General features: G+C 44.7%; 1 protein-coding gene across 1 annotated transcript in view; it reads right to left on the reverse strand.

Moving 5' to 3' along the window:
• The window catches only part of LOC124722248 (sodium-dependent transporter bedraggled), a 733,406-nt gene that overhangs the window by 634,763 nt on the left and 71,828 nt on the right, over nt 1-26,815 (reverse strand). The window contains exon 2 of the mRNA XM_047247438.1: nt 17,474-17,523. Coding sequence (XP_047103394.1) covers nt 17,474-17,523 — 50 coding nt within the window. The remainder of the gene's footprint in view (nt 1-17,473; nt 17,524-26,815) is intronic.

The following is a 26,815-nucleotide window of genomic DNA, read 5'->3' on the forward strand; positions in this document are numbered from 1 at the left end:
TAGGATACCATGGATAGCTGCATCAAACCAGTCTCAGGACCGAAGACCACAACAACAACAACAACAACAACTTGCTGTTGATAGTTCCGTCTCTAGTGTTTTTCTGAAAGCACGTTAGCAGTGATAGACAGTAGACAAGGTACTTTTACTGATTAAGTGTTGGGCAGTATGCACCTCGTGTGTGGGTTCACAACGGTGCTACGCTGAGCTGTTTCTGCAACCACATCACACTGTTTTTACACCTTCTGAGGGTTTTTGAAATGGTTGAAGTGGCTCTGAGCACTATGGGACTTAACATCTGAGGTCATCAGTCCCCTAGAACTTAGAATTACTTAAACCTAACAAACCTAAGGACAACACACACATCCATTCCCGAGGCAGGATTCGAACCTGCGATCGTAGCGGTCGCGCGGTTCCAGATTGAAGCGCCTAGAATCGATCGGCCACAGCTGCCGGCGAGGGTTGTTGCATTACTGTGTTGTGCTCTTTGGTGACTTCATAGTACAAGATTTTTCACTTTTATTAAGGTATTTTCACAGAAACATAGGTAACAGGAGTACTAAACCAAATAAACCGTAACTACATGATTACTCTGTAACGAGCCACCGAAGACGAAGTGTAGTTTGCACCAACGTACACCCAGAATACCACTGGACAACTTCCGACAATTTGACGGTGGCGGTCGATTTACCGTGTATTTTAAGAAAAGAAGTGACCGTGATAATAATCCTTTTGATTTTCTGCTTTCCAGCACTATCATCGTACAGAAATTTGTTCACCTTCTTTTGACGAATCCATAATGGTCACACTTGAAGGACAAGTGAAGGAAGGTTAGGGTTTAACATCACGTCAATTGACGATGTCATTACAGACGGAGCAGAATCTGAGTTTGAGGGGAGAGTGGGGAGGAAATCAGCCGAGTCCTTTCAAAGAAAACCAGCCCGGAGTGTTCCTTAGGTGGTACAGGAGAAACCACAGATAACCTAAATCTGGATGGTCGGACGGGGATCGAACCGTTGCTCTCCCAGGTCGAGTGTGCCGCTTCACACAATGACAGAGACAGTGGGAGATACATCGATATTAATACTGACCTACGCCTGTTTTAGAGGAAAAGCGCCATCTTCTGGGTTCAAGAGCTTAAATGTGGCTTTCCATCATGGCCTGGTGAAGCACCAGAAAGTGGTTTTATTATTTAGTAGTTGGGAAAGGCGCTCGAATCTCATGAGAAACAAACTACAGCACTATTAAGCAATTGCATTTTACGAAAAACTGCCTCACTGTTTGTCCACGGTGAAATAACACAAAGAAGAATCCGTACTTCAAAAATAAACGACGCGATTGAACAAAGGCACAAACACTAACAAAATACTTCGTTGCTTGTCGATATAAAGAAGACAAACTTTTAATAGCTCGGTGGGTCTTTCGAGGTCGCTACGAACAAGGGACACATTATCATTCAATGTCAGCCGCAATCTTCGCCACGCGTTTGCTGCAACGCCCTTCCTGTTGCTACACAGATCGCTTAGAACGCTCGTATTTCCTTCAATAGTTTTCCGTCGTTAACTGTTGTCAGCCTCACACGTCTGCTTCAGATACGAAAAGACACCGAAGAAATTACTAATCCGGAAGAACTGCATATCTACTACCCAGATGCCCGCTTTATACCTCGCCTTTTATTCGCTGTTAAATTGTTTTTCCATTTAGATATCAAATGAGATGATGGAAGTGCGTGGACAGCTAATTTACAGAAAACGAGTTACTAATTCTTTGCGAAACATTGTTAACTATTACTTCCGTTGCTATCTCATTAAGGTGAGTGGTCCCACAATTGAATCATGTGGTGGGAGTCGCTAATTTTTTTCTGTTCACCATTGTTTGAATACTCGCCTCTGTAACCGCGATCGCTGACACACTCCTGTGCGGTGGTCTTCAACCCGGAGGTAAGCAGGTCCGTATCCTGGTGATGGGTGAAATTTTCACTGCCAGTATATAGCCAACAACGGGAGGACAGACGCTAGTGTGAAGTACCTGATCACGAGGCTTTGCGCAATTATACTGGATTAAATTCCAAACCTGTCCGCAGTGTCCCATCGAAGCTTACGAGAAAGACAGGCCGCGGCGAATACGTCACGAAGGTAGGGTGTGTGAAATCCTATGGGACTTAACTGCTAAGGTCATCAGTCCCTAAGCTTACGCCGGCCGCTGGTGGCCGAGCGGTTCTAGGCGCTTCAGTCTGGAACCGCTACGAGTTTCCCTTGTAAGACACACCACAGGATAATACATTGCCTCAGAGCGGTACTACCCAACAGAACTCAGACTCAAGACACGCAGGAATGGCCCATTTAGCTGCTGTTGGTTGCGTAGCAGTCATGCCTACACGTTAGCTCTGTTTTACTGACAGTAACGTGAGGTAAGCGAAGCAGCTTACGGCATCGTTCGAAGATAAAATTATACCACCGTATTTTCGCGCTTTCAAAAAATGTTCAAATGTGTGTGAAATCTTATGGGACTGAACTGCTAAGGTCATCAGTCCCGAAGCTTACACACTACTTAACCTAAATTATCCTAAGGACAAACACACACACCCATGCCAGAGGGAGGACTCGAACCTCCGCCGGGACCAGCCGCACAGTCCATGACTGCAGCGCCTGAGAGCGCTCGGCTAATCCCGCGCGGCACTCCTGAAGATAGACGTTGACTGTGGATATTGTATCACAGACACAGTCCCTTTGATTGTTCAGAGACGTCACTAAACCCGCCCAGAGATGTAAACAGCCATGCATGAGCATCGTCTATTAGACGGAGGGGGTCTGACAGCCGATCAGTTCCAGTCGTTCCACTAGGAAGGAGGTACACAACACGTGTTGTCTATAGTTCAAACATGCCTAGACGGTCAACACCGCGGTTCGATCGCGTCCGCATTGTTACTTTGTGCCAGGAAGGACTCTCAGCAAATGAAGTGTCCAGTCTTCTCGGAGTGAACCAAAGCGATGTTGTTCGAACATAGTGGAGATACAGAGAGACAGGCCAAGGGCTACTACTGCAGTGGATGACTGCTACCTACGGATTATGGCTCGGAGGAACCCTGACAGCAACGCCGCCATGTTGAATAATGCTTTTCGTGCAGCCACAGGACTTCGAGTTACGACTCAAACTGTGCGCAATAGGCTGCATGATGCGCAACGTCACTCGTGACGTCCATGGCGAGGTCCATCTTTACAACCACGAAACCATGCAGCGCGGTACAGATGGGCCCAACAAAATGCCGAATGGACCGCTCAGGACTCGCATCACGTTCTCTTTACTGATGAGTGTCGCATTTGCTTCAACCAGACAATCGTCGGAGACGTGTTTGGAGACAACTCGGTCAGGCTGAAAGCCTTAAACTCACTGTTCGAGTGCGGCAAGGTGGAAGTCCCCTGATATTTTGTGGTAGCATTATGTGGGGCCGACATACGCCGCTGGTGGTCATGGAAGTCGCCGTTACGGCTGTAGGATACGTGAATGTCATCCTCCGACCGATAGTGCAACCGTATCGGCAGCATATTGGCGAGGCATTCGTCTTCACAGACGACAATTCGCGCCCCCATCGTGCACATCTCGTGAATGACTTTCTTCAGAATAACGACATCGCTCGACTAGAGTGGCCAGCATGTTCTCCACCCATGAACCCTATCGAACATGCCTGGGATAGATTGAAAAGGGCTGTTTATGGATGACGTAACCCACCAACCACTTTGAGGGATCTACGCCGAATCGCCGTTGAGGAGTGGGACAATCTGGACCAACAGTGCCTAGATGAAGTTGTAGATACTGTGCCACGACGAATACAGGTATGTATCAGTGCAAGAGGACGTGCTACTGGGTATTAGAGGTAACGGTGTGTACAGCAATCTGGGCCACTACCTCTGAAGGTCTCGCTGTATGGTGGTACAACGCGCAATGTGTGGTATTCATGAGCACTAAAAGGGGCGGAAATGATGTTTATGTTGATCTCTGTTCCAATTTTTTGTACAGGTTCTGGAACTCTCGGAACCGTGGTGAAGCAAAACTTTTGATGTGTGTACGTTTCAACACCTGTTAACTCGTAATTAGGTGTGTACGTACAAACGAGAATTGCATGTTCTGCCGTAATAACTGATGTTATTACCTCAATGATCGGAAGTCCATAGGCCTACTTATAATTCGTTATCGCTGTTCTGGAATACAATAAAATTAAAATCATGCCAAAATGATTATCAATTGCATAAGGCACCACTTCTTGTATGAAATGAGGACTGTGAAACAGAAGAGACTAAATGCTATAAACAAGCCGTTATATCATTTATATCGAGTATTGATCTTAAATTTTGTTGTAGTACTGTTAATCCGTAAGACAGCAGATTCCAGTAGAAGATACAATTGTCGTCAGTATGTAAACGCCCAGCTGCTAGTAAACAGGTTTAGAAACGCATTTTGTCTGCTGAGCTGATCGAGTGAGTTCAGGCGTACCTTACCTTCGTGACTTACGCTCCGCGGCCTGTCTCGTGGAACTTGTGTCTCATGTAGTGACGCTATTCGAAAGGAGTAGGATATGTGTCGGTCTCTCCCTTCGCTCATCATCATCATCATCATCATCATCATCACCACCACCACCATCACCACCACCACAGGCAATGTACTATACACATACGCTTGTACTCACCTACACCCTAAAAATGCACATAAGAGATAGCAAGGGAAGAGGCCAATGTGTGGCGAGGAAGAACCCGCTTTCCGACGGGCGGCGGGATATCCCAGCCAACAATGCCACACGACATTTACATTTTTTACTGTTTGAAATGGTTCAAATGGCTCTGAGCACTATGGGACTTAATATCTGAGGTCATCAGTCCCCTAGAACTTAGAACTACTTAAACCTAACTAACCTAAGGACATCACACACATCCATGCCCGAGGAAGGATTCGAACCTGCGACCGTAGTAGTCGCGCGGTTCCGGACTGAAGCGCCTAGAACCGTTCGGCCACACCAGCCGGCTTACTGTTTGAATAATTCAGTACTACTTTCTGCATTCTTTTAGTTAAATATGATTCAACCTACATTTTTGTGACGCCACCAGAAAAACAAAATTTTAACTTTTGTCACAGTAGCATGATCTACACAATCAAATGCCTTAGAAACATGATGAAAGAGAGGATGTTTTTAAATAGGCCAACGATTGTGGAGCACTTATATAATCAAAGAACTGGATAGACCGCAGTTTAGTTATCCACATCAGCTGTTAACTTGCGTGTTTCGTCAGACTAGACATGTCTTTCATTGTACAACTTTGTTCAGATCACAAAAAATAGAAATGATATTTTCTAAATGTGTGTCTTTATATGCAGTGAAATCCGTATTCTACAGGTTCTTATGATCCACAACTTACATTCTTGACCAGTTCGAGCGGTTCTAGGCGCTGTAGTCTGGAACCGCGCGACCGCTACGGTCGCAGGTTCGAATCCTGCCTCGGGCATGGATGTGTGTGGTGTCCTTAGGTTAGTTAGGTTTAAGTAGTTCTAAGTTCTAGGGGACTGATAACCTCAGAAGTTAAGTCCCATAGTGCTCAGAGTCATTTGATTTTTTTTTCTTGCCCAGTTCCGAAACGGTTTTATTTCGGAATATATCTGATTACCGCCGCAAGTGCAGTAGTGTCCATTCGCACATACATGAAATTATTTATCGTTTGCTCAGCAGCTTCGAATATTCTCAGCTTAGCTGTTGTTAGAACTGATCGGTTTTCGGATGTATCTAACGTAAAAAAAAAAGAAAAAGAAAAAAACCCTACCAGTTTCATTCACGTTTATTCCGTAAGCAAAAAATCACCTCTGCAACACAAGCCAACGTGGTTAATCTAAACTTGTTAAGAAAACTTCATATACTGACAGCTATAACACACTCACGATACAGTTCAGCTACTTCTGTCTGAAGCTGTTTTATTTGAAGACAGCAGTACCCTCGTGATCGGTCAAGAGACAAAAGGTATTTTGGCCAACACGGTTTTTGATGAAAACCTCTCAGATTTACAGCCCGGTGTTAGTGTTAACATACTGCGACGTGTCGACGTGTGTCATATTCATCATCTTCGCCCGAGAAACTTTGGAACGCAATTGCACTAAAATGTCATTTGGTGCCCATTCCGTAGCACGGGCTACTCCGGACGCCTTTCAGAACGTCAGTCAGACATGGAGCTCAGTATCAACCGCGCTGTAGTGGGTAACAAAGTGACATTTCTTGAATTTGACTACTGTGATGAGACATAAGAAATGTTCCACATAGGTCAGTAAACGTCGAAAAGCGGTAACGCCTCGAACACGGGGTCATTTTCTGGCGTTAACTGAACGGTGAACTTCCACTAAGCTTACAGCAAAATTACCCGCATAGCATACAGCTGCTTTAGAAACTGACTTTATACAAAAATGTGTGTATCGGTTGGCCAGAGCTGCTGGCGTTAAGACGCTCACTGCAATACAGAGACTCTCGCATTTGAGAGGTGCCACGTGGGGTAGCCGCGCGGCCAAAGGCGCCTTGTCACGGTTCACGCGGCTCCCCCCGTCGGAGGTTCGAGTCCTCCCTCGGGCATATATATATATGTGTGTGTGTGTGTGTGTGTGTGTGTGTGTGTGTGTGTGTGTGTGTGTGTGTTGTCCTTAGCGTAAGTTAGTTTAATTTAAATTAAGTAGTGTGTAAGCCTACGGACCGATGACCTCAGCAGTTTCGTCCCATTCAACTTACCACAAATTTCCAACATTTGAGAAGTCAACAGCATCTGCGAGGGCATGCTGAAAAGTAAAAACTCGTAATGTTTTTAAAATAAAACAAACTTAATTAACATTCTACAGCTTTGTTCTCCGTGTCTACATATTTATTTTTCAACATAGTGGCCCTGGAAACAAACACATTTCTCCCAACGACAGACCAGTTTGTTGATAATGTAAAATGTGTGACTTTGTTGACGGAGCGACAACCGCACTTCTGTTTGCACCGCTCCATCACTATCAAAATTACGTCCTCGAAGATATTGTTTAACTTTTGGAAACAAATGATAATCGGATGGGACGAAATCGGAACTTATGGAGGATGATCGATGTCAGTGAACCTGAGGCGTAGGATTATTTCAGATGTCGCAGCGCTCGTGCGTCGTCTGGCATTGTCATGCTGAAGGAGACTGTGCCCCATGCGTGGACGAACTCTTAGAATGTGCACCACACCTCGAAAATTGCAGAACAGTGTGAGCACTGCTTTGCCTGCTGATGGCACTTTTTTGGCGTCAGTCATCCTTTGGGACGGAACTCTGTTGACGCTCTTTTGTTTTCTAGGTCAAGATGGTAAACTTTCAAAATCTACATCTACATCAGCACTCCGCAAGCCACCTGACGGTGTGTGGCGGAGGGTACCTTGAGTACCTCTATCGGTTCTCCCTTCTATTCCAGTCTCCTATTGTTCGTGGAAAGAAAGATTGTCGGTATGCCTCTGTGTGGGCTCTAATCTCTCTGATTTTATCCTCGTGGTCTCTTAGCGAGATATACGTAGGAGAGAGCAATATACTGCTTGACTCCTCGGTGAAGGTATGTTCTCGAAACTTCAACGAAAGCCCGTATCGAACTACTGAGCGTCTCTCTTGCAGAGTCTTCCACTGGAGTTTATCTATCATCACCGTAACGGTTTCGCGATTACTAAATGATCCTGTAACGAAGCGCGCTGCTCTCCGTTGGATCTTCTCTATCTCTTCTATCAACCCTATCTGGTACGGATCCCACACCAGTGAGCAGTATTCAAGCAGTGGGCGAACAAGTGTTCTGTAACCTACTTCCTTTGTTTTCGGACTGCATTTCCTTAGGATTCTTCTAATGAATCTCAGTCTGGCATCTGCTTTACCGACGATTAATTTTATATGGTCATTCCATTTTAAATCACTCCTAATGCGTACTCCCAGATAATTTATGGAATTAACTGCTTCCAGTTGCTGACCTGCTATATTGCAGCTAAATGATAAAGGATCTTTCTTTCTATGTATTCGCAACACATTACACTTGTCTACATTGAGATTCAATTGCCATTCCCTGCACCATGCGTCAATTCGTTGCAGATCCTCCTGGATTTCAGTACAATTTTCCATTGTTACAATCTCTCGATATACTACAGCATCACCCGCAAAAAGCCTCAGTGAATTTCAGATGTTATCCACAAGGTCATTTATATATATTGTGAATAGCAACGGTCCTACGACACTCCCCTGCAGCACACCTGAAATCACTCTTACTTTGGAAGACTTCTCTCCATTGGGAATGACATGCTGCGTTCTGTTATCTGGGAACTCTTCAATCCAATCACACAATTGTTCTGATAGTCCATATGCTCTTACTTTGTTCATTAAACGACTGCGGGGAACTGTATCGAACGCCTTGCGGAAGTCAAGAAACACGGCATCTACCTGGGAACCCGTGTCTATGGCCCTCTGAGTCTCGTGGCCGAATAGTGCGAGCTGGGTTTCACACGATCGTCTTTTTCGAAACCCATGCTGATTCCTACAGAGTAGATTTCTAGTCTCCAAAAAAGTCATTATACTATAACATAATACGTGCTCCAAAATTCTACAACTGCTCGACGTTAGAGATATAGATCTATAGTTCTGCACATCTGTTCGACGTCCCTTTTTGAAAACGGGGATGACCTGTGCCCTTTCCCAATCTTTTGGAACGCTACGCTCTTCTAGAGACCTACGGTACACCGCTGCAGGAAGGGGAGCAAGTTCCTTCGTGTACTCTGTGTAAAATCGAACTGGTATCCCACCAGGTCCAGCGGCCTTTCCTCTTTTCAACGATTTTAATTGTTTTTCCATCTCTCTGTCGTCTATTTCGGTATCTACCATTCTGTCATCTGTGCGACAATCCAGAGAAGGAACTACAGTGCAGTCTTCCTCTGTGAAACAGCTTTGGAAAAGATTTGGTAAGCTTTCATCACGTGTCGCAATGTTGTTAAGGAATCCGTGACCCTCACGCTCAAAACACAAAAGAAATCGTTGACAGACATCCAGTCTCCTCTGTTTGATGTCAGGAGTGATCATTCGAGGCACCTACGGTGCACACAATTTTCTGCACCGCATTTCTGCTGTTTGCTGACGACGTCGTGGCGTACGTGACGATATCGTCGTTGAGTGACTGTAGGAGGATACAAGATTAACTAGATAACATTCTTAGTTGGTGTGGTGAATGGAAGCTTGCTCTAAATGTTGAAAACTGTAAGTTATTGCAAATGAGTAGGAGAAACAAACCCGCAGTGTTCGAATACAGCATTAGTAAAGTGCTATTTGACACAAGCGCGTCGATTAAATATCTAGGTGTAACGTTGCCAAGCGATTAGAAATCGAACAAGCACTTAAGGACGATAGGAAAAAGGAGAATGGTAGACTCCGGCTTATTGGGAGAATTTTAGAAGAGTATAATTCATGTGTAAAGGAGACCGCTATAGAACACTAGTGCGATCCATTCCTCAGAGTCTGCTCAAGTGCTTTGGGTCCCCACCAGGTCGGATTAACGGAATACGTAGAAGCATTCAGAGGCGGGCTGCTAGAGTTTTTACCAGCAGGTTCGATCAACATGCGAGTATTGCGGAGATGTTTCCTGAAGTGAAGTGGGAATCCCTGGAAGGGAAGGTGACGTTCATTCCGAGGATCAGTATTGAGAAAATTTAGAAAATCACCATTTGAAGCTGACCACAGAATGATTCTGTAGCGCCTAGAACCCCTCGGTCACTATTTCACGAACTGTTATGGATATGAACCATACTTGGTAAGTTGCTTAAGACAAGAACAGATCTAAAATTACTAACATTACTGCGAAAACTCAAAACCCAATCTAAAAAAGCGGTGGAGCCAGCACATAAGGAGAGCATCAGGCTAGTCCCACCTCCTGTGCCACTGCTTATCTATTTCTCGGCAAATGACACATTAAGTAAACTAGTATGGCACGAATGGCTGGGAGGCCCCGAAGGGCAGATTCAGTCTCCTGATTGGTAAGGTTTTCCGTGTCCTCCGCGCCCGCAGATACCTATCCTTGGCGATTTATTAGAGCTGTGTTGTAAGTGTAGATGGCTGTAGTGGTGTGCGTAGGTTAATGTTGTGAAGATGTCGAGAGAAGGGAGGGTGAAAGCACACAGCCTGCTTCTCACCGAGGGGCTCGCCAAGCTTAATATGCCCATCTGACGGGCGGATAAGTATCGGCAGTGCGGCCTGCACTCACTTCGTGAGACACTGCGGAGAGGTTTGGAATGAAATGCAGGACATTGGCGCAAAGACTGACGATTAGGGGCTTTACTCCACCACCTCTCCTGTCCCCTCTTCCGTAAATACGAAGGGAAAAATTGTCAACACCGCGTGCCCTACCCGGACGGTCACCCATCTAAGTACTGGCCGCACCCGATAGTGCTTATTTTCGACAACGCTTGTAGAGTTTTTACAGGAAACTCAGTAACCTTAGCCTTTTACTTGTTATGGACAAACATTGATAGAAGCCAAACTCTGCACGTCTTTAAAAAGAAAAGGAATGTTCGTGTCTGATGTCTCGCCGACGTCTCAGAGCCTGACCATTAGCTCAGTTCGAGAATGGCGTAACAGGGAAAGCGATTGTAGCCTAATCGAGAACTATCACAACATTCCCCTTAGATGTTTTAGAGAACAGACCATCAGGACGGTTGGAAGGGTATTTGGACCCAGAATACAAGTCCAGTGTCTCGACCACTTAATTCGTTCGGAAAATGCAGCGCGAGTGTCCAAAGGGAAATTTGATCTATGCACGAGTACGCTGTCGGCGTGTCATTAACCTAACGTATTTCTGCCTTCTTCAGCCTACGCACGCTTCGTTAATGAAACGAGGCGATTAAGCCATTAGGCTAAATCACAAACCGCTAACAATGAAATGTGCCTCATTACACTCCGAGTGGCGCCCTGCGACAGCCAAGTTAGCCGCCGGGAACGCGTGTCGCCAGTGACGAAGCGGTTTTCTTGCGGAAGTTCATCGATTTCTTAGCTCACTATTCGCACGGCTAGACGTTGGTCGATATCTGTGCCGTAAAGGTCAGGCCGCGTCGGCCTGGCAGAGAAAGTGGAGGGAACGCCCCCGCAAATACACGCAGCCGCCGCATGTCCGGCACCGCGAGGTCCGTAGAGGCTGACGTGTTGGCAGAGATCCTTCTCATACAAACCAGTAGAGTAGTCCATTTGTTTTCGAGTGTCATATACAGTGATGCAAATCGGATGTTACACCATCGAGCACTTGTCCGATATTTGTCTGACCTTGTGCAACGCTCGTAACAAAACGGGTATTCAACCGTCAGATTTTCATTCCATTCGGAAGTGATTTCCATCGTCGACATAAGTACGAGGTGAGAGTCCCACGAGCACAAATCACGTTGTCGCATGGAAGCAAACAGCCTCCGAATGTCACATCGAGGAATTTCTTGCCTTGCCATGCCTGTATCAATTCTTCAAGACTGCTGCTGGAAGCTTGCCAGGACATCACAGACAAGCTCTGTGGATTAAAAGTGAGGGGGATAGGCTGGCCAGGCAAGGATTCGAACGTTTCTCGATACGGCTGTGCTACGAACTGAAGTGTTTGTTCCTGTCTCCCGCTGGTCACGAATGGAACGTTCACCATTCTTGCCGCATACTAGCGAGCATTCAGGCAATTACCAAGCCAGTCCTACCGTCATATCCAATTGCTCGCCACGAGTTGGAGAACATTTCACCAGGTCGTTACCAACATAAACCTGTGGTGTCAGCGGTAAATGACACATGGCAACTCGAGACCGTAATCCGGCTTACAGTAATCTCTTCCAGAAAGTTGTTGGCGACGGTTGGCCAGTAAACTCTATCCGAATTCCAGCTGTTGTCGTCCGTCTCTTGATCAGATCCGGCCGAACAGTCGTACCATCTCCGCCTGGTCTATTCCTTCTGGAAGCACCTGCGTCGCGAGGCCATCTGATTCTGTAGCCATTGCGCCTCACCGAATTGTGATATCTGTTGGTATGTTGTTCCTACGTTCCTCGTGCCAATGATTCGATCTACCTCAAAGTTCTAAAGACGGCAGCTGGTGACAGGCTGCAATTGCACGTCTTTCGGACATTCGATATGCTCCTAAAAACGTTCCAGCAACGTAAGACACACCCAACAGCCGTTATGTACTCACACCATTCGTCTGTAGGAATGGCTATTTACTGTACTAGAAATATCGGAAATAAATTCGCTTGAGGATAAAACTGCAACCAATAAATTCCACAGGCGTGGAAACACTATAGTGTAAGTTCCGTAGAATTCAGTTAAGTTGTTCCTGGTGCAGCACTGCTCATTCCACCACTGCGTTAATTATCAACATACGATCAGACGCAATATCACATCAGCTGTGTTAGGGTATTGACCATTTTCCAACAGAAAGAACACAGCATGTCATTCTTAACGGAGAGAAAACTACAGACGTAAAAGAAGCTACATGTGTACCCAAAGAACATATATAAATGACCTAGGGCATAACGCCCAGAGCTCCCTGGGGCTGTTGCCTAAAGAAAAGTCTTAACGGCACAAAATTTGTGAAAAATGCACGAAGACCTAGAGAGGGGTGCAGGGATCGTAAACTGACACTCGTCGTAAATAAATGAAAAGTACTGCGCGTAAATAGGCAGAAATACCTGGTAATGTTTGATACCACGATTGCCCAGAAATCTCTGGAAACAGTCACATCCTTTAAATATTAGAAAGTACGGTTAAGCAGTGATTTAAATTGAAACGCCCACATAAAATTAAACGTTGGAAGGGCAGATGCTAGACTGAGGTTCATTGCAAGAAACCTCAGGAAGTATAATCCACCCACGAATGAGATAACTTAGCATATTGCTCCTGAGTCATGGACCCTTACCAGGGGAGACTGATACAGTAAATAGAAAAAATAAGTATGTTGTGTCACGGGTATCTTCAGTTAGTGTGAGTCACCAAGCCGCTCATCCCACTCCAGTGGCAGAGGAAACAAGAGACGCTTTGTGCATAACGATGTGTTTTACACTTAAAATTCCGTGATCGTATGTTTCTATAGGACTCAACCAATACATTTCTGCTTCTTCCTATATACAGCTGACGGAAGGACCGTGAAGGTAAAATAGGTGAGGTTTGAGCTCACACGACGGCATATCAACAGTTCTTCTTCCCGTGCATCATACCCGACTAGCATAAGAAAGGGAAGGGAGGGAATGACAGTGTGTGGGGATACAAACCCATAGCATCGACTGCATAAAAGAGGCAGACTCAGATGATTAACTTTACCAGTTGATATTTGTCAAATTATTATGTAGATAAAGAGTTCAGACAAGAAGAAAATAGAAGCTTCGCAAATGCGCTACTACAAAAATAAATAAATAAATAAATAAAAAATAAAAAACACGCCGAAGATAAGATGGGTAAATCGGATGATAGGATACATTGTGGGGCATCGAGGGATATTCAGTTTGATAGCAGAATGATGGGGATGGGGGGCGGAGGAGGGGTAAAAACTGTAGAGGGATGCAAGACTTGAATACAGCAAACGGATAAAGGATAGAGATTTGCACAGGATAGGCTCGCTGGAAAGCTACATCAACCACTCTTCGGCCTGAAGACCACCAGAACAACAACAACAACGGCAAATATCAATGGCGTTGAGAAACAGCTAAAACCGCCGAAATTGAACAATGTTCCAGGGCATGATTTTTTTTAACGTGACATCTATGTAACGAACAGCAATATCTCTAGAGGCTTTGTGGTTCATGAAGTATTTTCAAAAAGTAAAAGAAAATTCGTATAGCACTAATCCATAAGGGATGAAAATGCTGAGCGACGATATTGCATATAGTCTCGAGAAGGGAGCACGAGAATAAGGCGAGAGAGGTCCGAACGCATACTGCCTGTTACAGACAGCGCTTTTCAAAATGTCTCTGAGCACTATGGGACTTAACATCTGAGGTCATCAGTCCCCTAGAACTTAGAACTACTTAAACCTAACTAACCTAAGGACATCAGACACACCCATGCCCAAGGCAGGATTCGAACCTGCGACCGTAGCGGTCGCGCGGTTCCAGACTGAAGCGCCTAGAACCGCTCGGCCACAACGGCCGGCTCAGCGCTTTTCCTTCGTTACGTACGTGAATGGAATATGGCAGGAAATCGCTTATCTTGGCACAAAGTATGCACCGCCAACACTGCAAAAGTAGATATGTAAGAGGACGTAGCCGTTCGCACCTGAAACACTTTTTCCCTTGCTCTTTTGTACGCTTTTCCTTCGCCAGATGTAAGTGCGTTGTTGAAGGTTAGCTGTTTTAGTGTAGATGAGTGTGACGGTTGAGAAAAGTGCGTTGTTCTTTGTTTCCTGTTGTAGATGGCTGTGAGACAAACGGGAAAGACTCGATCTCTAAACATAGCACCACTTCGGCGGAATGCTCACGATCAGCATTGTCACATGCTCTCGGTCTAAGAGTGGTTACCGAAATGTTTGCGACTGTACCCAACAACATGACAGTCAGATCTTCGCCACCAATTACAATTACAACGAATCGAAGGCTCTCTTTTGTATTTTACTGACTTCGGCTGGGTGGTGGGTACTATTTTGCAGAGTACAGGCCCGCCTTATGCGCCACGCCGGGGGGCGTCTCTCTGGCTGCAAATCTCGTACAGGCGCCTAGGCTATCAATTATAAATATTGGAATAATTTACAGTAGCTTTAAAAATAAGCATTATGAAATCTCCAGAACGTACTGAACACAGCCATATTGTTCATCAATCTGGAACCCTTACCAGCTAGGACTGACAGAACAGATGGACAAAATCCAACAGAGAGTGACGCGTTTCGTCACAGGATCATTTGGTCGGCGCGAAAACGTTACACAGATGGTCAACAAACTCCACTGCTGCTGCTCTCGGTCATTAAGTGACGGTCATCAGCCACTGTGTTGTCTGTGGTGAGAGCTAATGCCTGAAATTTGGTATTCTCAGCACACTGTTGACATTGTAAATCTTGGAATACTGAATTCTCTAACGATTTCTCGAATGGTATGTGCCATACGTGCTGCTCCAATTAACATCCCACATTCAGAGTCTGTTAATTCCTGTTGTGCATCTATAATCACTTCAGGAACTTTTTCACATGAATCACCTGAGTACAACTGACAGCTTCACCTATGAAACGAAATGATCGGGAGGCCCTGTCCGGGGAAGTTCGGCCGTCGGATGCAAGTCTCCTTTTAGGTGACGCCATACTGGGCGACTTTCGCGTCGGTGGCGATGAGATGATGATGATGCGGACAACGCAACACCCAGTCCACGGACGGAGAAAATCTCCAACCCGGCCGGAATCGAACCCGGGCCTGTTGCACGGTAGGCAAGCACGTTAGCACTCAGCTAAGCAGGCGGACAGCCCCACCTATGCAATGCCCTCTTATAGCTTGGGAATGTTATACTACTGCCGTCTGTATAAGTGCATATCACTATCAAATTACTTTTGTCGCCTCATTGTATATTTATGGCTGGCCATCCAGTTGAGCTGAATTTCCAGCACACATGCGATAATGTCACTTCATACCAATGGCGGATACTTGGGCGCCCCCTCCCCCCCCCCTTGCGGAGCCACCCCCATTGTCATTCGCGCTGCCCCCCCCCCCCGCCCCCTCCCCCCCCTCAGCCCGCACGCTGTTCGTTCGTTTCTCTCGTCAGTCGACGTGACTGAATCGAGTTATCGAGTAGTTGTACTTTCCTATGTAGCACGCGCGTCCGCGTCATCGTATTTTATACGTTTCTGTCTGGCATATAGATAGCTAACACACACTTACGAAAAATGTCGCGGCCACACTAGTGATATCGATACGTTATTCTGTCTGGCATTAGTTCGAGAAAAGTCGCGAATATTCTACTGTTTCCTTGTACAGAGAACCTTCGATACGTAGCATTATAAATACAGACTATTCACCGAATAGGAAGCTAGTTTACATTCAGAAGCAGAAATATTAAGACTGAAGAATGAAGAAGTAAAAAGTCCTAGTTGTAGCAAGTGCAAGTGTGAAGATTAGTCGAGATTGAGAGTGATCAGTTGATTGTGAAGTATTAGTAGCCGGCCGGAGTGGCCGTGCGGTTCCAGGCGCTACAGTCTGGAGCCGCGTGACCGCTACGGTCATGGATGTGTGTGATGTCCTTAGGTTAGTTAGGTTTAAGTAGTTCTAAGTTCTATGGGACAGATTACCTCAGCAGTTAAGTCCCATAGTGCACAGAGCCATTTTGAACTCAATAGGTTTGTTTATAAATAAATAAGTCTTCTGCTACCAGTCACGATTTTTCTTTACTTTACTTTTCGCACGACGCGTTTCGAGGAATGATTCCAATTTTCAAGTGCGTTTTTTGTGTGTATTAAGCCATTTCTTTTCATGTTGCCAGTGTGTGTGAGTCTGCTTCATTTCGTTGACTTTTACTGCAATACATAAGAAACACGCGATTTTTTAGTTGGGTATCAATTATTTTTGTGAAGTTAGTGGCGAAATTTAGAAGAATTTGTACTTACAGTTTTCTAATGGTCCATTTGTGCATAGTCTCTCTCTCTCTCTCTCTCTCTCTCTCTCTCACACACACACACACACACACACACACACTAAACATGACACACAACTTGTTGTACACTTTACACATCGAAAATATCTTATATAATATTTTTTAAACAAAATAGTTGCAAAGATCTTCTTTCAGGTAGTCCACAGAGATAACATTATTGCTTTTTCACATGTTAATTGAGCACCTGTTGAGAAAAATACTGGCAAAAATCGTCATCAGAATATAAACGTATGAATTATTATTTGAGCCGTGCATACACTATGCCCAAATCAGCACGTCTCAAATAATAAGGAGCATATATATTATTATAAGTGTGGTGCCTGTTCTGCCTGATGCTAATGAAACTTCAGTGCTGGTGCACACTACGTCCGACCTCTTGCGAATGTTACGTGAAGCTGCGAGCAGTAAGGATAAGGGTGGACGCTACATGTGTAATGTGCGACAAGTTGATAATTTTGCTTTGAAGGGAAGCGTGTTTGGATAGCCGCTCGCGTAAGGCGAGAAACCCGAGCTTGAGTCCCGGTTCGGCACAAATTTTCACCTCTCACCACTGAATTTCATTCAGTGCCCAATTTCTGTATTTCTTCTTAAATTGTATTTTTGTAGTGTTTGAATGCTCTGCCACATTACCGCCAGGTCAATTTCAATAGGTAAGCCATTTTTTTCTTCTACGCCAATGCTTTATTAATACTGTGTGAAACTCGAATTGAGATTTTTAAAAAATCACAAAACACACCAGTAAAGTGCAATTTTCACTCATACTACACAGATACCTGTTACAGAAAACTGGGGTGTACTTCTTGCAAGCTTCTACAATTATTAAAAGTAAATGGTGTACTTACGTCGGGTATCCGGATCATGTGAGCCGTAAAGACCTGAAGCCCATGGACTGCTTTGAAAAAGAGAAGAGGATTGTTACAATTTCAGTGCAGCAAATGTTTGAATTTACATGTACATCTACATACATACTATCCAAGCCACGATACGGTGCACGGCGGAGAGTACCTTGCACCGCTGCTCGTCATTCCCTTCTCCGTTCCACTCGCAAATGGAGCAAGGGCAACACGATGTCTGTAGGCTTGTATTCGCAGTACTTACACGAGACGAACGTTCGTTACAGCAGGATCATTCTACAGCCTGTCGCAAATGTTGGTTCTGTAAATTTTCTCATTAGCGTTTCGCGAAAAGAAATTCTTCTGCGCTCCAGGTATTCCCATTTGAATTGATAGATCATTTCCGTAATGCTCGAACGTCGATCGAATCTATCGATGACAAATCTAGCAGCATGCCTCTGCACTGCTTAGACATCTATCCTCGATCTGTCGCGATGGCGATCCCAGACACCAGAGCAGTACTCGAGACTGGGTCGCGCAAGTGTGTGCGGCTTCCTTTACAGGTGTCTGACACTCTCCTAGAATTCTTCGTATAAATCGAAGTCTATCATTCGTCTTCCCTACAATTGAGCTTACACGCTCCTTCAATTTCTTGTCGCTTTGTAAAGTTTCGAGAGCAGTGTGCTGACCATATGCCCCTCCTATCCGCATCCTCAGCTGAGGATGACACGGCAGTCTGATGGTCCCGATGGGCCACTTGTGGCCTGCAGACGAAGTGCTTGTAAAGTTTCGCCTAGAGTGACAAGAATTTGAAAAATAGAAAGTAAATCTTTATTATCACAGTAAGTAACGATTACAAGAAGAAATTGACAAAAAGTAAATATCAGTTGTTTTAAGGAGACGGCTTCCATAATTTCGCTTGATAAATTTGAAAGCAATTTCGTATTTTACCTAGACATCTTCGAAACTCCCATGAAGTCGTAACGCCTACAACACATTAATCCTAAATAACAAGCAAAAATGTGCCTAAAATTTAACAAATTTATATTAAATTATATACTGCGGCAATGGTTTCATTTCGAAACAACACACAAAATCAATAGAACAAACTCAAATTTACATTACAATAACTTAACATATTCTTATCTTACCTGTCAGTGACCCCTTCAGTACGAACACTACAAAACGCGTCTCACACACACACACACACACACACACACACACACACACACACACACACACACACACACGTGACCATCTACTACAATCACGTACAGTAGCACAATCTCCGCACCGACTTGATTCGAACAATGTAAATAACTGTTGCTATGCACTAAATTCGTAGAAGTGCCTCAACATACCACTAGATGTCTTTGTTTTGCAATAGCATCGGTAGTTTCTTGCGAAAGATACTCGTACTTCATATTTTACAAAATTAATAAAATGCTGGTTTGAGGCAGAAACTCAAATGGTTAAACAAACTGACTGTGTCAAGCGCACACCACCAATATCGTATCGAATATTACAGAATTGTTTTCGTAACTCATTCCCATTTCTTGACGCCGCTGGTGTCGTACTCAGCCGCTAGCGGGGCTAACGAGCCCACAGGGTAGGGACCGTGACGCGTTCCGCTCCGTGACACCACCTGCAGCCTAATGCAGTCAGCCCCCAGAGTTCATCTCAGCACACCACCACTACGAACGCTCTTCATCTTAAATTCGCTGTGGTTGTTGGTGACACTGGTTTGGTGAAGCTCTCCACACTGTTCTATTTTGTACTTCATAACTGTTGCACCCTACATCTATTTGAACGTACCTAATGAATTCGAGTGTTAGTCCCGCTCTAGAGTTTTTCGCAGTTAATGATTCCTCGATGCATCATCACGTATCCCATTAATTTATCCCTTACTTTAGTCAAATTGAGGTACAACCCTTTTCTCTCTTAGATTCGATTAACTATCTCTTTACTACTTATCCAATCTGCCCGTATAATCTTCATCTTTCTGATGCAACACCACATTTCACAAGCTTAAAGCTTCTGTTTTCTTCTAATCTGTACTGCTTACCGCCCACTATTCACAAGATAACGCTCCAGGTGTATACTCTTAGAAAAGACTTCAGTACACGTAAATTTATATTCGATGTTAAAAAATTTCTCGGAGGACATCTCCTAGACACCACGAGCTGAATGCTTATTTGTCAGATCGGTACTCGGGTGTATAAACCATCGTCAGAGGCGTCTCATAAAGAGGAACAAACAACTGAATGTACATCAGTTCCTGCAACAAGACAACTGTGTGTATAACAGTAGAAGTATTATACAGGGTGAAGAAAAAATGCTGCACTTGCAGGTCGGCATGCGATTCCTCATCCAGATTCGAAACAAAAATTTATCTAGCAAAGTCAGATGAGATGCATTTTAAAATCACATGCATGAAAAAGAGGAGCTGGTAAGTTACATAGTGCAGCTCATCCTAATATACAGAGCAACGTGTACGAGGGGCGTTTGAAAAGTCCGTGCAAACATAAAAACTACTTACGTGTTTGGGGTAAACCTTTTTCATTTTTCGACATAGTCTCCTTTTAGACTTATAGATTTCGTTCAGCACTGTTCTAATTTTTTGATCCCTTCCGAATAATAGGAATTGTCCAAGTCTGCAAAATAGCTATTAGTTGCTGCAGTCACCAAATCGTTTGAATAAAATCTTTATCCCGCTAGCCATTTCTTCAAATTGAGGAACAAATAGTAGTCCGAGGAAGCCAAGTCAGGAGAACAGGGGGGATGTTAAACGAGTTGGAATCCTATTTCCATTAATTTTGCGACCACAAATGCTGAGGTGTGTGCTGGTGCACTGTCGTGATGGAAAAGGACTTTTTTGCGGTCCAGCCGCCGGCGTTTTTCTTGCAGCTCTGTTTTCAAACGGTCCAATAACGATTAATAATATGCACCTGTAATAGTTTTACCCTTTTCCAGATAGTCGATGAGGATTATCCCTTGCGAATCCCAAAAGACAGTCGTCATAACCTTTCCGGCCGAAGGAATGGTCTTCGCCTTTTTTGGTGCAGATTCTCCCTTAGTAACCCATTGTTTAGATTGTTCTTTGGTCTCAGTAGTATAGTAATGTATCCATATTTCATCCACAGTGATGAAACGACGCTTAAAGTCCTGCGGATTCTTCCTGAACAGCTGCAAACCATCCTTCCAACACTTCACACGATTCCGTTTTTGGTCAAGCGTGAGCAATCGCTGAACTGATCTTGCGGATAGCTTTCTCATGTTTAAATATTTATGGAAAATATTATGTACCCATTCATTTGAGATGCCCACAGCACTAGCAATCTCACGTACCTTAACTCTTCTGTCATGCATCATCATATCATGAATTTTATCAATGATTTCTGGAGTCGTAACCTCCACAGGGCGTCCAGAACGTTCAGCATCACTTGTGCCCATATGGCCACTCCGAAAATTTTGAAACCACCTATAAACTGTTCTAATCGAAGGTGCAGGGTAACCGTAATGTTCATCAAGCTTCTCTTTAGTCTCCTGAGGCGTTTTGCCTTTCATAAAGTAATGTTTAATCACCACACGAAATTCTTCTTCGTCCATTTTTTGACAATTACTAGACTTCTTTGATTGACACGAATGACAAACACAAAGAAATAGACCAATATGTCTGAAACTTGGTGTGCGCTCTTTCCAAAGATACTACTAACTAAACATGACCTCGATACGCGCCGGTGATGCCATCTCTCGGTATTTGCACGGACTTTTCAAACGCCCCTGGTATCAGGCTGCATTACCGTACCACCCGTCATAACTCACTGAGTAGACTTTTCTGGGTCATCAAATCCACATTCATCTTGAAGCTATGGTTCGAATCCTCATCAGGTTTTTTTTTTTTTTTTTTTTTTTTAGACGTCCGTTCTATAGTTCTTGTCGTTTATAATCAGGACATCATTTTGTCACATGACAGTGAGACCCATTAAACTGCATGCATATGTCTACTAACAGCGCGGGGCACAACCGTACATGGTTGCGTCAATTTCACGTAGGGCGGCTTCCGGATGGCGTACGGAAACGATGAATACGTCGACATTCTTTTGATGCTGGGTGTATCCAATGACAGGCCAGCTGCTGTCGCTGCTCGTGCGTATGCTGCACAGTATCCTCAAAGGCGCCATCGCGATAAGAACTTAGGGAAACCGGTAATGTTCGTCTACAAGTAAAGGACAGAAGTCGTCCAAGGGCTAGACGTACTTCACAATCAGAGGACGCGATTCCTGAAACTGTTCACCAGTCACCCCGGCGAAGTACCCGTGATATTGCAAGGCAGCTCCAGATGTCTCAAAGAGTAATTGTTGAAGTGTTGCACGATGAAGAACTGCATCCATACCATTACACGTTAACTCAACTCCATCGGCCAGAAGACCACATTCGACGAATACAGTATTGTGAATAGCTTTTACACCAAGTGTAAGGTAACAAACATTTTATAAATAATGTGATTGGACTGACGAATGTAGCTCCACTCGTTAAGGTGTTTTCAACCTTCATAACAGCCAGCCATTATTGGTCGGAACACAACCCACGTGTCACCTGCGACCGAGGTTTTGGAACACGCTTTGACATAAACCTGTAGGCTGGAACCGTGTGAGGAGTGCCTTTGGGCCCTTAGCTATTGCCGGACAAGTTGAATGCGCCTCCTGTATCGTACGTTTCTTTGCTGCACCGCCACATTTTGTAATTTGGCAGTGATGGATGCAGGTGTGTTGCACAAGGTCCAGCAAAGTATGATCCAACAAGTGGCGAAATGTTTGCAAATGCAAGGTGGTCGCCTTGAACACCTTCTCTAAAATGAACGCTGCTCGTATGTGTACGTATCGGCTCTGGGAAGATAAGCCTAGACGTCAAACGCACAGAATGGAATTGTTTTGCATAGCATAACGTAGCCTAGATGTTGTGTTTTTGTACACCACTAAATACAGACGATGTTACTGTATCCGCTATTATATCTGATGGCTTTATTTGTGCCACGGACGACACAAAGTGGTCATTTACGTCTGTAACAAGTTCACGTTATGTCTTAATGTTTCAATAAAGGTAACAGTAACAGAAATGAATACACTAGATTCCGCACTGTGGAGATGTAAATTGGATACAATTTCACGCTCACTCGAAAAAAAAAGGATAAAATGTTTGACGCGAACGTCATAAATTCGTTGTATCCTCTCCAACACAGGAGGCGCAGCATGTCCACGACGTACTGTTGTGCCGTCAGAGTTCCCTCGCACACTACCAGCGGTGATCTGAAGTCATTAAATGGCTCCCCAAACCCTGATGCCAGCTGTGACTCTCCAATAAACTTTAAGGATGGAAACTCCGAGGTCGCCTCCAGAGGACGGTCATTCGGGTTACTGCAGAACCGTGATGAAGATATGGGAGACGCACTTCGACAGCATACTGAACAAGGATGGACTAAGAGGGAGACTTGAGGACAGAGAGAATACAATGCCACAAACAACTCTGGAATGGGTCCCATTGGCCACAGAAGAGATCCAAGATGCCATTAACAGCACCAAGAACAAAAAATCTGCAGGCCCTGACAGAATTTATAACGAATATTTAAAAGACTCTGCCCAAATACTAACACCAATGTGGACAAAACTCTACAATAAGTGCATGGAAACAGCCTCAATTCCAGAACAGTAGAGACAGTCAATAGTAAAAGTGTTGTATAAATGGAAACGAGACCTCAAGGACCCAGCAAATACAGATGCATAGCCCTAGGAAACTTATCTTTCAAAGTGTTCACAAAAATAATAGAAAGAATACAGCAAACAATCGATGAACACCTCCGCGAAAACCAAATGGGATCCAGGAAGGGAAGATCAACTCTGACTGCAATACAACTCCTGTTAAAGAGCGTATGGAAAGCTACATCTACATCTACATGATTACTCTGCAATTCACATTTAAGTCCTTGGCAGAGGGTTCATCGAACCACAATCATACTATCTCTCTACCATTCCACTCCCGAACAGCGCGCGGGAAAAACGAACACCTAAACCTTTCTGTTCGAGCTCTGATTCCTCTTATTTTATTTTGATGATCATTCCTACCTATGTAGGTTGGGCTCAACAAAATATTTTCGCATTCGGAAGAGAAAGTTGGTGACTGAAATTTCGTAAAAAGATCTCGCCGCGACGAAAAACGTCTTTGCTTTAATGACTTCCATCCCAACTCGCATATCATATCTGCCACACTCTCTCCCCTATTACGTGATAATACAAAACGAGCTGCCCTTTTTTGCACCCTTTCGATGTCCTCCGTCAATCCCACCTGGTAAGGGTCCCACACCGCGCAGCAATATTCCAACAGAGGACGAACGAGTGTAGTGTAAGCTGTCTCTTTGGTGGACTTGCTGCATCTTCTAAGTGTTCTGCCAATGAAACGCAACCTCTGGCTCACCTTCCCCACAATATTATCTATGTAGTCTTTCCAACTGAAGTTGTTCGTAATTTTAACACCCAGGTACTTAGTTGAATTGACAACCTTGAGAATTGTACTATTTATCGAGTAATCGAATTCCAACGGATTTCTTTTGGAACTCACGTGGATCACCTCACACTTTTCGTTATTTAGCGTCAACTGCCACCTGCCACACCATACATCAATCTTTTCTAAATCGCTTTGCAACTGACACTGGTCTTCGGATGACCTTACTAGACGGTAAATTACAGCATCATCTGCAAACAACCTAAGAGAACTGCTCAGATTGTCACCCAGGCCATTTATATAGATCAGAAACAGCAGAGGTCCCAGGACGCTTCCCTGGGGAACACCTGATATCACTTCAGTTTTACTCGATGATTTGCCGTCTATTACTACGAAGTGCGACCTTCCTGACAGGAAATCACGAATCCAGTCGCACAACTGTGACGATACCCCATAGGCCCGCAGCTTGGTTAGAAGTCGCTTCTGAGGAACGGTGTCACAAGCCTTCCGAAAATCCAGAAATACGTAATCAACTTGAGATCCCCTGTCGATAGCGGCCATTACTTCGTGCGAATAAAGAGCTAGCTGCGTTGCACAAGAACGATGTTTTCTGAAACCATGCTGATTACGTATCAATAGATCGTTCCCTTCGAGGTGATTCATTTCCGGCGTGCTAGTGTCAAGGTCCGGTGTGCCGGCCAGCCCATGGATGGCTTTTAACGCGGTTTTCCATCTGCCTCGGCGAATGCGGGCTGGTTCCACTTATTCCGCCTCAGTTACACTGTCTCCACGTACGCGTACACCATAGTTACTCTACCACGCAAACATTTGGAGTTACACTCGTCTGGTATGAGACGTACCTCCAGTGTTTTACAGCACAGGCACCATGACTGACCCAAAATGGACATAGGGAAACTTCTAAATAGGACACGTGATCACCATAATGGCAGTCCATGGTTTCCACCACCTTATTTGCAACAACACGCCATATCGTGAAACAGACGCAATGTGCGAGTGTAAACTGTGTCATCAAATATGCAAACGTTACCACATATAACTCTGTACCAAAAGGACACGGTCAATAAGTGACTACACAAGTCAAAATATGTAAAATTTCTAATTTCGTTTATTATGATCATTGTACTTTGAATCTGTATGGCTATCTGGCTGCAATATACTAATTATTATCTCTCGATACAATGCGATGCCATTCATCGGCAGTGCGTACTTTCCGGTCAAGTAGCTGTCGTGTTGTGTTCTCGGATGGCAGGAGCAGGTATGAAGAAGTTAAGATATGCTCGGTGCAGAACACGGCGACTGACAGTTGTGGTGGTCAGATGGGGTCGACCGGAACTCCACGTTCCCGTGCTGTGCAACATCGGGCCCGTGCCACATGCGAATGCCCCAGAAATCTGTATATTTCACGATTCGACCAGCCAGCCAAATGAAGCACCTTTCAATCCCTGTGAGGTGCCGATAAACCCGTCTCGCGTATCTCTCTCATATTCAAGTATTACTGAAGTTTCGCTCAATAATTCCCATGGTCGTTCTGAACGTACACGAAATCGAGGAAGGCTGTGGTTACGCGGCGTCTGCATTGATGCAGTTTTCCCAGATTCCACACAGTTCCCCACTGATGCCTACGAGCCTGCGGACTGCCATTGTGACTGGAGTGAGGCTCTGAGCACTATGGGACTTAACATCTGAGGTCATCAGTCCCCTAGAACTTAGAACTACTTAAACCTAACTAACCTAAGGACAACACACACACCCATGCCCGAGGCAGGATTCGAACCTGCGACCGTAGCTATCGCGCGGTTCCAGACTGTAGCGCCCAGAACCGCTGGGCCACTTCGGCCGGCCTGGAGTGAGGACTTGAGGTAAATAAAATTCACCACATCCTTCTTAGCCAGAGAAATCGTCGTACAACAAAGACGGTGTTACAGAGCCATTATTGTTTATAATGGCTATACTCTGGTGGAGAACATAGAGACGCCACGAGGGTGTTAGCGGATGATGTTTAGTTTAGTTATTTGTTTTGTGGATCAGAATTGCGGCAAAAGCTAGATTTTGTGTAGAATGTACTGTTCATCTACCCGAGAGACTACAGGTGCGCAAGCGCTGATGAAACAACAGCATATTCACCACAGCCAATAATTTTCTTTGAAAGACACACGCAGTACTTCCCAAAATACAAGATGCTGTGTTGTCGGATGTTCTTCACTTCAAGTTTCACTTTCAAATTTCCACCAAGTGATTAAACTGAACAGAATGAAACAGCGCGTGGCAAAGCTCTGGATACTGTGATCACTGAGGCTTTTGATAGTGGACTACCGTAGGGCGAATGCGCAGGAAATGCTGTACCGTTGCCGAGAATTCTTCCGGATTGTATGGCCGTGGTCCATGGAACTCTTCTTTCCCTGATGTTTCGTCCAAAGCTACGTTGGACATCTTCGGAAGTGCTCCTGGTTGTGCTGAGTCTTGCAGCCGGCCGGAGTGGCCGAGCGGTTCTAGGCGCTTCAGTCCCGAACCGCGCGACCGCTACGGTCGCAGGTTCGAATTTTGCATCGGGCATGGATGTGTGTGATTTCCTTAGGTTAGTTAGGTTTAAGTAGTTCTAAGTTCTAGGGGACTGATAACCTCAAGCGTTACGTCCCATAATGCTCAGAGCCATTTAAACAATTTTCATGAGTCTTGGCCATTTGAACCATTTTTTTGAGTCTTGCAGTCGGCAAGACTGAGCACAACCAGGAGCACTTCCGAAGATGTCCAACGTAGCTTCGGACGAAACGTCAGGGATAAAAGAGTTCCATGGACCACCGCCATACAACCCCGAAGAATTCTCGGCAGCTG

The sequence above is a fragment of the Schistocerca piceifrons genome, chromosome X (assembly GCF_021461385.2).
Source record: "Schistocerca piceifrons isolate TAMUIC-IGC-003096 chromosome X, iqSchPice1.1, whole genome shotgun sequence".
Taxonomy (NCBI): domain Eukaryota; kingdom Metazoa; phylum Arthropoda; class Insecta; order Orthoptera; family Acrididae; genus Schistocerca; species Schistocerca piceifrons.